Below are 13240 nucleotides of genomic sequence, written 5' to 3'. Positions count from 1 at the left end.
ATAGTAATTGACTTATTTTAGATTTACTTTCGTTTATAACTGCATCTAAAAAACATTACAGGAGTCACTCTTCAAAATATAAAAACCGGACTTTTCAGATAATATAGAATGTATATATCATTCTTTTTTTATAAATTGCAAATGTTTCCAGCAATTATCGAATAGTAAAAACTAAGTACACTTATCAGCAAGGACATTGAACCAAGTGCGTAGTTTATTGGGAATATTGAATCTAGCCATTGTTATTTCAAATCTCCTCATCAAAAAGACCATGGATTTGATTCGATTTTCTGTTGACATTTCGTTAATTCTAAACTGCAAACCTGAAACACGTTCCCAGAACCATCGAACACGTTTTTATTGACAAATCGGAATTCTGCAGATGTTATCCGACTTTTACGAACTCCGTCGCTTTAATTATAATATTAAGGGCTTTTTAGAGCAAACGGAAACAAAAAATAAGATCATTAAGATAGAATCACACAAAAAAGTCGAGGTGAAGAGATTCTCCATGAATTAATATGAAGTATATTGTTTTATGTTTTCCCTTAATTTTTTTAGCTGCCGCAAAAGAACTTGTGAATAACTTTCAAAAATGGAGAACACATTGTTTATTCACAGAAGAGGTGCAATTTCGAAGTAGAAGTCGGTTGCAATGCGCAGCAATGTGTGGGGAAACAGGTTATTTTGACGTCTTTCGATATAGAAAAGGCAAGTGTTTTTGTGCAGATAGTAATGGGGATTCAGCCATCAAACGACGCTCGACGTTCGCAACGTTTACGTAAGACGGAATCCTCAACCGGTCAGTGAGTTTAGTCTTAGGTGTTTTTGAAATATTCTGTTGAGAAATCCTCTTAATTTTTTTCTGCATGTTTCTTTTGTTTTGATTGGTAATATTTTTGGAAGGGGTGGCTGTTTTGTTGTAATATTCCTATTTTTCTAATTAACCGGTTTCATTAAGCTGGTTTACTAAATAATTCTCTTATATTACATTTCATTAATGCTGTTACCTGGATTCTGCTCTTTTATCAATGAAAAGGATTGAACATAAACGTAATAAAAAATCATTATGATATGAATTTACATTTACTATTCGTTGTGTACGGAAGCCTTTTAATATTGCTGCCAGTTAAAAAAAACTAAGTTGTAAGTACGAGATTCTGAGACTTACGTACGAATTACAAAGCGTTATAACGAAATGATATGTAGTAAAAACGCGATACTAAGTCGTATGTACGATATGTTTAGGGAAATGTATAATTGCTTCGCTTCGTGATGATGTATTAATTTTTTTAATTAAAATTCAGTTTCATTTTCTTATAAAATATATGTAACGTCAAAATTATGTCCACTTGTACAAGGAGATAAGATCACGTCGATATACTCGTTATACGTCGATATACTCGTTATTACGATTTAGTATCTCGTACGTACGACATATTATCTTGTTATAGTGACCTATTATCTAATACGCACAATTTAGTATCTCGTATGTACGACTTAGTTAAAATTCATTTGAATTGGCAGCAATACGCTTCCGTTGCATTTTGTAAATTTGCATTTTGTAAATTTGATCGTATGCTTGATTAATAATGTCGGATATCTTAAATATGTTAAAAATTTAAATATCTAATTTAAAGAATTTGATCAAAATCTTAGAGATAATGTAAATTAAATCCACAAATAAGTATTCAATTATTTGGATCTTGTTAGTCGCATCAGTTTTGGTAAATCACTTTTTTCCACCTTAATTTCAGACTATGCCATTCAACTTGTTCGTGAACCGACATCCTCGTCCAATTTATTGCTTTTCAATTTGTCGATTCCATTTTATGTTTAACATTAAAGTTAATTGTTATTGGAGTGTTTTATAATGGATGTTGAGCACATTTTCTTGCAATGGGATGTAAAAACATCCTATGTAAAGACGATCTATAAATGATTATTTTTTATAGTAAACAGTGCTAAGATATCCTTAAGTATTTCGTGTCTGGGATTTTTTTTCCACATTAAACCATTAGCCATAAAATTTGTTGGCAGATTAGGAATGACAGGCTATAAACGCTTTATAATGGTTTTAATGGGTACATTGCTCTGATCACGTGTAGTTGAAATAAATGTTAAACTAAAGGTGTAGTTTATCTGATTTTCATTACAGTTCATTCGCTGGCCAAAACAATTATGAAATCAGAATTATTTTTTTTTAAATACCGCTTTGGCAATAGCTCACAGAAAAAAATAATACAGTGATAAAAGATTAGAAGGATAAAAAAGTTGCAAATTTTATAAACTTCCTCACCTTTTTTGACAATATTTAGCCTGTAAGTTATTGAGCATGTTTGTAAGAACTGTATGCGATTGTTAAATAAAGAAGACATTGCTCTTTCAAACTTTAAACCAAAAAGAACATAAACTTTAAAGCAAAGAGAACACAGCAAATGTCTTGGTATTGTCTCCTTTTCGTTTAGGATTGTTCAAGTTTATTTCTCATTAATGTCATTCATATGTACTTTTTTTCAACAGACTAAGAATTTCACTTCTCTGTGTAGACACGACCCCCTTAAAAACGCTTCATCAACTGGACCGCACCGGACATCGTGCAAGATCGATGCCTCCATAATACTGCCCAGCAGGAAGCTAGTCCTGTTTAGTAACAGTCTGGTCCTTATGTATGGCAGTTACCATGATTTGGAAAAAGGACCATACAGCTCGCGTCGTATTTCAGACTTATTTCCAGGAATAGTGGGGCCAATTGACGCTGCATTTGATGACAATACATATGTTTATATTGTTCAAGGTATGATATATATAACAGTACACACTACTGACATAATATATATATGAATATGTGTATGCATGAAAATGCAACGTTTTTCATTTTTTAATACATATGTTGATAAAACCTGAAGACATGGACATGTTCAAAATTAGTGTCAGTATCATATAAGGGTTTTATAATTTGTTATCAGCATTCTTCATCATTAGGTATATGGTTACATATATATTATATGTTTGAAAAAATGAAAAACGTTGCAATTTTACCTAAAGTTTTATTCGTATGTGTAAATTTATTTAGCTTAGTGTATTAAATACCTCCACATTTTATTTTATTAAACTTAAGTTATTTTTATATTGCGTAAAGATCTACAATAATAGGTATTGAAACCTATTTTAAAACTATCTGCGTGGAAAATGTTTGCATCCCTTCATGAGTGGAATTGCAAATCGTCATTCTACAAAATCATTGGTTACAAGATGTTTCATAATTTCAAAATGTGCACACCTTTTGCTTAGGGAGGAACATCGTGTAATTCATTCCGTTCTATTGAAATAGCATTTCTGTGGTCCATAAAATGTGAAATGAATTTTTATGCCCAGCATTATGAAGCCGAAATACTTAAGTACTTAACCTCTTATTAACTCATGATAATTAGATAATGGTTAATGTAGATAAACCACCGTAAGATAGACGATTCATTGCGAAACGACAAAAACGTCACCTTTCTCATATTTATATTTACTATTTATGTTTAAAAATCAAATGTGGTTAAACTGTGCTAAAATTCATTTGAATGGCTCCTTTGTTTAATAAATGCATTTCCTCAACGCAAATGCAAATTTTTATTTAAAAGTACATCCCAGAATTTTTCGATGCAATGTGATTTTCAAATAGATAAACTGCTAAATCAATTGATTATATAGTGTAAATATGATTAAATAATAAAAAAAATTCTTTAATACAGGTTTATTTGTCTATACATATCCCATTTCAACGGTTTTGAACGAAACATCGGCTGCTTGTCTTCAAAATGAAACGATTTCTAGCATGTTCAATCTTCGATTTCACCACCGTTTTATTAACTCCATTGACTGTGTAACTAAAAATGGCGATATTTTGTATGTGTTTGCTGATGACTACTTGTATATACATGACATCGGAACAAACCCAACTGCAGTGGAATGGAAATCAAACAGCGCCAACAATCCATTCAAATCAACCAATCATACACCGTATCCTCATGAAGTCGACGCATGCGCAAAAGCAGATTCACAAAAGATGTTGTTCTTTTCTGGAGAAAACAATTTGATTTTTGAATTTTCAAACAATTTAGGATTTTGGAGCCAACGAAATCAAACAATGTGTTGACATTTTTTTCACAACACAATTTTTGATTGCGAAATCATTTTCTCTTTTTATACCAATTGACTTAACTGTTTAAGCATATTAACTGTTTAATCAAGAGTTACATCACAGCGAGACATCACAAAAAATTTTTAACAATTTTATATGTGCTTTTATGTAGGGTATTTTCGTATCCTGACCTTCGTGATTATTTATATTTTTTTAATGTGTGCATTTTTTTTCAATTCATTTGCATTACTAAATCCACATAGATTGCTGTGAGTGTTTATTTTAAAAAATATGTGCATTTTGTTTGTTTGTTGCTTATAAATAATCTCCATATCCCATAGTTTAACATGGGATGACAAATGTCTAAATACTTTACTGTACATATTATCATATAATTTAATTGTTTTCTGTTTTCATTCATGTTTTAAATTAAGTCAAGTGATTGTTAACACCATGCCTAAGGATGCACATAAAGTTATGATATACTGTGGATGTTTAACCTTAATATGCAAATTGTTTTTAATTAGGGAGTGTTGAAACGTACAGATCATTCTCCTAACTTCAGTTGTCAGTTGTCAGTCTTTGTGAACCATGCATCTCTCATTAATGTGTGAACACGTGTATATATAATGCAAGAGCCACAGAGTAACTCTTTTTTTTTTACACCTGCCTTCAATCTGACTTTTGACCTAATAATCGTATTTTTTCAAAGATAAACTTCATATTGAAATTTTTTTGGCATGGAGAGTATTATTAAACAGTAAATATCTATACTGGTCTATAATTAAACAGAATAACGCCAAATTAGCTGATTAATGTTAATTACAACCTGTTCTGTGTGTCAAAAGGTTTGTCTTATTTTAATAAAAAGCATAAACTCTTAGAAGAGGGCTGACCTTGGGCAAACAATTCTATGACATTTGACTGAGCGTGGCGAAAGAATAAAGATACATGTATAGGCGTGCATGTGAGACTGACTGGCATGCATGCTTGTAGACTCGTGCACATGATACAGCTGCAATACTAAATACAAATTGACTATGAAAAGAAACTTGTAAACAGAACTGTTGAAAGCAAGTACATGTAATGGATATTCGCTAGTTTGAAAATAATCGTTAAAAGACACGACTGAATAACCAGATTTGAAATTTTAAAATAAGATGCTATAAGATGCTTTTCGGATCCATGCAGTGGTTAATTTAGAGACTTCAAAATTAGTTGAGATTTAGACTTTGGATTTAATCTCAACTAAATTCTTGCAGTGTTGAAATGTATAAATAACTTCAGCAAAATCGGTTATTCATTAATTTTGTTAATCGAAATATGGTTTTATACCACCAAACAATAGCATAGCGTGAGTTTAGTGCACGTGTGCATGTAGTTGGTTAATCGGAATGTATTATTTTTGTTAAAACTGCATATTGGATTAAACCACTAAATTGAAATAAGTAAAATTTTTTGGTTTTGTTTTGTTTTGTTTTTTTGCAAGACGCAACCTTGAATATCATTAGCATTTTTTCTTACCGAATGTTTGCTTCTTAACTGCACCCAAAATACCTATTAACGATGAAAAATTGGATAACATTTTCCTCTGAAACTACGGTTTGTTATGTACTTGCTTTTCTTGCATCTTTGCAAAGCTGCTGAGCTGATGAACATTATAGTAAAGAAATGACGCCGCGATCCATCACAAAAAATAAAACATTGGTTGCCGTTTGACACGATGAAAAAAGATGAATATAATTGATTAAAAAAGACCGAAGCAATAAAATAATTCAGAAAACGAGACACATATTACACATTCTCCTTCTAGCATAACATAAATTCTGGACCATCAAAACCTTGCTGACGTCACCACTGTTAGCTTGGGGGGAGAGAAAGGGTCGGGATACTGAAAGAAAAATGTACGTATAGTTTGATGCATAACGCGTGTTCATTTCACGAGGACATGTGCAGATAATTTTCTGTTTCCAAAAAGGAACAGACAAGAAGTAAAATAATGCAATAGCTTATATTAATATCTATAGACAAATGACTATAAAACGACATAAAATACTAAAGATCTATAGTCACGGGTAATATTCGTTATTTCGTAAACATGTAATTTATACTTGACACAATTTAACTTTTTCTTGTGTGAACATTCATTCATAAAAACATTGAAATTAAACTAAAATCTACATTCATAAGTCCTTAGCATGGGCCAATGGCAACCTTTACACAACCAAGTAACTTATTTCGAATGGTCTCTAAAAATTTTATCATTCAAGGTTTACAGCCAGTATATTTTTCTCCCACAAGTGAACTTATTGCGTGTTTATATTCCTAATAATGATACTGAAATGGAGTGTTTTATACCAATGGTGAAATGAAGTGTTTTAAGAAAAAGTTGTCAAAGAGATAAAAATACGATAAAAACAATTTTCTGTGGAAATATATGATGGCAGGAGAATCAATTCCAATCAAGAGAAAGCTTGGGTACAGTGTCGGGCATGCTTTCAATGATCTAACAGCTTCCATGTGGTACACATACCTCATAGCGTACTTTCATGAAGTGAAAAACTTCAACGACACCCTGGCAGGTACCCTGATGATGATTGGTCAATCCGTGGACGCCGTTCTGACCCCATTGGTTGGTTTGGCTTCAGACAATAGCAAATCTGGATGCTTCAATATTGGAAGACGAAAATCCTGGCATTTGATAGGTAACAGTTTCAGAATTATTTATTTCAAAAATATATATGTTATTTAATAACATGTCATTTTTTTCACTGATTCTTTCATCTTGTTTAAGGGACGATTTGTAGCTGCCTTGGATTTCCTTTCATCTTTATACCATGTTGGTTCTGCGTTGGTGTCCCCGATTGGGCACAATTTATATACTACGTACCTCTTATTGTTATATTCCAATTTGGATGGGCGTGTGCCCAAATTGGTCATTTAGCTCTGATCCCTGAAATGACATTTTCTGCAGTTGAGAAGGTTCAGTTAAACGGATGGAGGTACTCAATCAATATTTTTTCTGCGTTTTATGAAAATCTTCAATTCCATTCATAAGTTAAGATTTCAATTCAACCTTTCAAATTCAACAGATATGCCATAACAGTCCTGTGTCACATGCTGGTGTATCTACTCGCCTGGTTATTTTTTGACGCACACAGAGCGGAGGAGGCCAGTACCTTCCTCAATGCAGAAGACGGGGATATATTCAGAGTATATATGAGCAACATTTTTTGTCTGTATAATTTATTTTTGAGCATTCTCAACCGCTCTATAAAATCGGGTGCCAAAATATTTTGAAAAAAAAACAAACAAGATTAATATTACTGTGATATGAGTGAGTGAAACTCGTGTATCTCGAAATGTTAAGAACAAAAAAAAAGTTGTTTCAAACGTATTTGTACTTCGTTTTATCCGTTAATGACGTTGCTGTAAGCATGATATTGACATCATCAGCCTGTTTGCTATTGATAATCGTTTTGTGTCAAATTTTCTTAATATAAAAAGTAATAGTAAGACATGATATGGTTTATGTTTTAATCTAATTTAATTAATACAATGCATGCATTGTTTTGCAGGACTTGGCAATATGTGTGGTAGTTATAGGCGTAGCTTTTAGCTGTGTTTTCTACTGCACTGTGCATGAAAAAGATAATCCTTTGCCAGGAACTGGATATCAGCTCGACAAGAAAGATACGAGAAAATCTGCATTAAACGAAGTTACGGCTCAAATAGAAAAAACTGTCAATAAAGATAAAATCAGTACTGTAGAAGAAACAAAAAATGTCGATATTTTTCCAAAAGAGACAAAAAGAAACATGACTAACTCTCCTAATTCAAAAAATAGCTTTAGAGGAATATTCAAATCACCTTCTTCCGATAAAATTTGTAGTAAAAAGCACGACTCGATAGAAAGAAAAATATCATCTATGTCATGTCCAGAGAGCGATGTTTTAGCGATAATTCCTTCGATTTCGTGTCCTGAAAATGACATAGAAATGTCAACTATACGGAGCAATACAAACCCAACAATTTCTGGAATTCTCAAAAGTGAATCGCGGACGAAAACGCCTAGTACTTCAAAGAAACGAATTTCGTTTGTCTCGAGTCATAGTATAATGGATGGTCGTACTCAAGATCGACCAGACGATAATGTGAAACCAAAGATGAACTTACATAAGCATTGGAAGGAATGGTTTAGAGAACCTAGTTTTTATCAGGCAAGTACGTTCCCCAATGAAATCATCTTATAAACATGTAATAGGATAGTATTCTCAGTTATTACCTGAATTTATTTTTTCAGATGGCTTTAATTTACATGTGTACAAGACTGACCGTCAACATATCGCAGATATATATGCCAATGTACATCACAGAGACATTGCATATGCACAAGGTTCGTGTTGGAAAAAAAAAATCCACTGGTTGGTTGCTATAAAGCAGTATTTGATTGCTATGCTTCTTTCTTATCATTTTTATTGTTAAACTTTATGTATTTTATCTACGATAACCTTTAAAATAAGCAATTTAAGTACAGAGCAATACAGTTTCATACTAAATAGACGTATATATACATGAGAGAAAAATTGCCATTTTTTCTTTAAATTTACAGAACTCTGTAGCAATAGTTCCTCTAGTTGGATATGTTGCTGGGTTCTGCACCTCACTGTTCATGAACAACACGAACCAATTACTTGGACGCAAGGTTAGTTCTCTGTGTTTATACTTAAGTTGTCTAATCCTGGTAAATGTGGTTTTGTATACATTTTTACATCCAGGAGTGGTTTACTCTCTTGGGTTAAGAACAAAACCGAATTCTCCACGGAAACCAAAAATTTCAAGCAAAACAGGTGATCATACCATTGAACTGTTTTACGATTTTTTTAAACATTAAATTACTTACCTTTGTAGCGTACTTACGTCATGGGTATATCCTGTACGCTCGGAGCATGTGTGTGGATCTTTTTCATCGATGAGGCTACCTCCAGCCGTGTGTACGGTGTGGCTGCCCTGAGTGGCATTGGGGGATCAACGGTTCTCGTGACGTCACTTGCCATGACATCTGATCTCATTGACCAATATTCTGTACGCCAGTAGCTTTCAATGAACATTTTACGGAAGCGTATTAGGGTCGCAGCAGTATTTTTTATTAATTTGTTATAACAGATTAGTAATTTGTTATAACAAATTAGTAATTTGTTATAACAGATTATCAATTTGTTATAACAAATTAGTAATTTGTTATAACAGATTATCAATTCGTTATAACAAATTAGTAATTTGTTATAACAAATTAGTAATTTGTTATAACAAATTAATAATTTGTTATAACAAGTTAGTAATTTGTTATAACAGATTAATAATTTGTTATAACAGATTATCAATTTGTTATAACAAATTAATAATTTGTTATAACAGATTAGTAATTTGTTATAACAGATTAATAATTTGTTATAACATATTATCAATTTGTTTAAACAAATTATCAATTTGATATAACAGATTAATAATTTGTTATAACAGATTAGTAATTTGTTATAACAGATTATCAATTTGTTATAACAGATTATCAATTTGTTATAACAAATTAATAATTTGTTATAACAGATTATCAATTTGTTTTAACAAATTATCAATTTGTTATAACAGATTAATAATTTGTTATAACAGATTATTAATTTGTTATAACAGATTAATAATTTGTTATAACAGATTATCAATTTGTTATAACAAATTAGTAATTTGATATAACAAATTAATAATTTGTTATAACAAGTTATCAATCTGTTATAACAAATTAATAATTTGTTTTAACAGATTAATAATAGCATACATATATCATAGCATTGCATATAAATCTCATAGCATTACATTTTTATACTATTTTTTGGTAAATTAAAATGCTGTCTGACGATATATGATTTTACATGATATGGTATGATGAATGAGAATCAAATGATATGCTATAAGATCCAATCCTATGCAATGTAATTCCAATGATATGTTTACAGTTATCTAATTTCATAGCATAGCATTGGAATTACATTATATACCATTGGAATCTTATAGCATATAATTTGATTTTCATTCATCAAAGCATAGCATCATTTAGCCTTTTATATCCATAACATTGAATAGTATCGAAATATCATAGTATATCATTATATGCTTTTGTTTTAGTAAATTTAAATAAAATGCTTTATGTAGATATATGATATTACATGATATGGTATGCTGTGCTAGGTTTTGTTATGCTATGATGAATGAGAATCAAGTGAAACGCTGTAAGTTTCCAATGTTATGTCATACGATTTTAATGCTATGTTATTTAAATTTCATAGCATAACATCGACATATATTATAAAGCATTTGAATCCTATAGCATTTCATATGATTCTGACTGATCATAGCATTGCTTACCATATCATTAAGCATTTCGTTTCAATTTAATATAGCATAGCATAGAAATCTTATAGAATTCCATAGGAATCTCATATCATTGCTTATGAATCTCGAAACATTACTCGAATCTCATAGCACAGCATAGCATGAGATTGTAATAGATATGCATAAAATGACGGTCAAATATCATATAGCATACCAATGGAATCTCATTACAAAACATTGAAAATATCATAGAATACCAAAAAAAAGTATTAAAATGCAATGCTATGAGATTTCTATACAATGCTATGATATTTCTTTGCTATTATTAAATTGTTAAAACAAATTATTAATTTGTTATAACAAATTATTAATTTGTTATAACAAATTATTAATTTGTTATAACAAATTATCAATTTGTTATAACAAATTATTAATTTGTTATAACAGATTATTAATTTGTTATAACAAAATACTAATCTGTTATAACAAATTGATAATCTGTTTTATCAAACTATTAATTTGTTATAACAAATTGATACTCTGTTATAACAAATTAATAATCTGTTATAACAAATTAATAATCTGTTATAACAAATTAATAATCTGTTATAACAAATTGATAATTTGTTATAACAAATTACTAATCTGTTATATCAAATTACTTATTTGTTATGACAAATTGATAATTTGATATAACAGATTACTAATTTTGTTATAACAAATTACTAATCTGTTATAACAAATTAATAATTTGATATAACAAATTGATAATCTGTTATAACAAATTACTAATCTGTTATAACAAATTAATAATCTGTTATAACAAATTAATAATCTGTTATAACAAATTAATAATCTGTTATAACAAATTGATAATTTGTTATAACAAATTACTAATCTGTTATATCAAATTACTTATTTGTTATGACAAATTGATAATTTGATATAACAGATTACTAATTTTGTTATAACAAATTACTAATCTGTTATAACAAATTAATAATTTGATATAACAAATTGATAATCTGTTATAACAAATTACTAATCTGTTATAACAAATTAATAAATTGTTATAACAAATTAATAATCTGTTTTATCAAATTACTAATTTGTTATAACAAATTACTAATCTGTTATAACAAATTAATAAAAAATACTGCTGCGGCCCTAATACGCTTCCGTAACATTTTAATCTTACTAAACCGCTCTATTGATTATAGCATTTAATCTTTCAAATTCGATCTTCATCCTCATTTCCTTTTTTGAAAGACATATGACCATCAAACTATGTCCATTGCAGAGCAGTGCGGCTTTTGTTTATGGTGCGATGAGCTTTACAGAGAAACTGGCGAATGGTCTGGCTGTTGTTCTGATCCAGCGATACAATCCTTGGTACGAGCTTTTTACACAAATAGCAAAGGTGTCCAAAAGACACTATTTTCTTCTCTTGTTTGATATTTTAAAAAATATTTATTTATGCAATGACAAATTTCTGTTGAATGTTTTAAAGTCGCGTGGTTTTACGTACTATCTTAAATACTACTAGAACTGGATTCATAATTATGGTAACTAAAAGGTAATCTGTTCCTTGGCATCACCATATTAGATAATGGATTTCTATGTATGAACAGTTTGATACAAGTGAATATTATTGGGGTTTTTTTTTATATCACAAGAAATGATGACCGTTTCTGCGGTTTTTTTCAGTGAGAATGGATCTGCCGCCCATATGACTCACCACTGCACGGTGTACTACCGTGACGTACTGGTCACGGTCCCCGGGGGCGTGACCTTCATCTCCCTCCTCGTCCTCCTCAGCACCATGTCCTCTATAGGGGGTAGGAGCGGATGGAAAGGTACGGTTTGTCCCCGCCTCATTCCATTCGCTCACCCGCTATTACACAGTACAGAACATTTTTTCGGTCTAAACACATTTTTTTCTGTCCCGGAAGATATATGTATCAATGTTTATATCATAAAGTATTATAAAAGGGAGATATATCGAACTATAAAACTAACGTTCTAAGAGCGTTTGGTATATATAATCATAATGACTAAAGTTGGGTGTGAAAAATCTTATTTATTTTACCAATGCAAGTTCCGTAACTCAATTCTACTTTCTTGTCTTTATTTTATTTTTTTCGGTTCTTTATGAATATGCACATTTAGATCATGAAGTAAAACTATGAAATGGATGCATTGACATATACATTATCTGCTGTTTTGCTCTTGTATAAACTAATTTAAAACTCGGTGCCCGCATAATTAAATTCTATCATACAATTCTCTCAAAAAGCTACGCTGAAATATGCTGTCCTAACCCAAGTTAACATGCAAGTTTAGTTAATTGTGCCAACATTTACAGCAACAATTTATCTCAGTCTACAGTAATTCCACTATTAATCCGCATGTTGCGTGTTGGCTTAATCTTCAGAAAATGGAAACTGAGTGAAAACATACACAATTACATTGTATTACGCGAACTTTAAAAAACATCTCAATGAATTAAAAAATACCATTGTATAAATGTGGGCTTCTTAAGAATTTGTAAATGAACAATGTTATTTTTGTTGCCAACAGAACACAGGATTTTGCAGCCTTCCTCACCAGACAGGGATTGGGAGCGGAGTCCGCCATAAAGTCGCTGATACAACACAGCATGGGGTGCTGTTGGTTTTATTATTAAAGTCCACCATGTGAAACAAATTTTATGATTGATTT

At 30.8% G+C, this 13240-nt stretch overlaps 1 protein-coding gene and 1 long non-coding RNA gene across 2 annotated transcripts; both read left to right on the top strand.

Moving 5' to 3' along the window:
• Positions 1-474: 474 nt before the first annotated feature.
• Positions 475-4394, top strand: LOC117688984 (uncharacterized). Its single transcript, XR_010715219.1, has 3 exons — positions 475-802; positions 2524-2797; positions 3744-4394. It is a non-coding gene; the product is annotated as an uncharacterized lncRNA (long non-coding RNA).
• Positions 4395-6346: 1952 nt separating this feature from the next.
• On the top strand, positions 6347-13226 carry LOC105324962 (major facilitator superfamily domain-containing protein 12). The gene is made up of 10 exons (XM_020065780.3): positions 6347-6837; positions 6927-7134; positions 7225-7345; positions 7711-8352; positions 8436-8528; positions 8745-8837; positions 9044-9217; positions 11820-11911; positions 12227-12375; positions 13100-13226. The coding sequence occupies exons 1-10, from the start codon at positions 6570-6572 to the stop codon at positions 13156-13158; spliced, it is 1899 nt and encodes a 632-aa protein (XP_019921339.2). The 5' UTR covers positions 6347-6569; the 3' UTR covers positions 13159-13226.
• The last annotated feature ends 14 nt before the right edge of the window (positions 13227-13240 follow it).

The sequence above is a fragment of the Magallana gigas genome, chromosome 6, assembly GCF_963853765.1.
Source record: "Magallana gigas chromosome 6, xbMagGiga1.1, whole genome shotgun sequence".
Classification (NCBI taxonomy): Eukaryota; Metazoa; Mollusca; class Bivalvia; order Ostreida; family Ostreidae; genus Magallana; species Magallana gigas.
This window is presented reverse-complemented; position numbering and strand designations above follow the sequence as displayed.

Bases quoted from the DNA above. Each gene is read 5' to 3' on its own strand.
- LOC105324962 (XM_020065780.3), top strand. From the start codon at position 6,570: ATGATGGCAGGAGAATCAATTCCAATCAAGAGAAAGCTTGGGTACAGT. The intron at 6,838-6,926 runs GTAACAGTTTCA...ATCTTGTTTAAG, and splicing joins AAAATCCTGGCATTTGATAG to GGACGATTTGTAGCTGCCTT. The intron at 8,353-8,435 runs GCAAGTACGTTC...TTATTTTTTCAG, and splicing joins GAGAACCTAGTTTTTATCAG to ATGGCTTTAATTTACATGTG.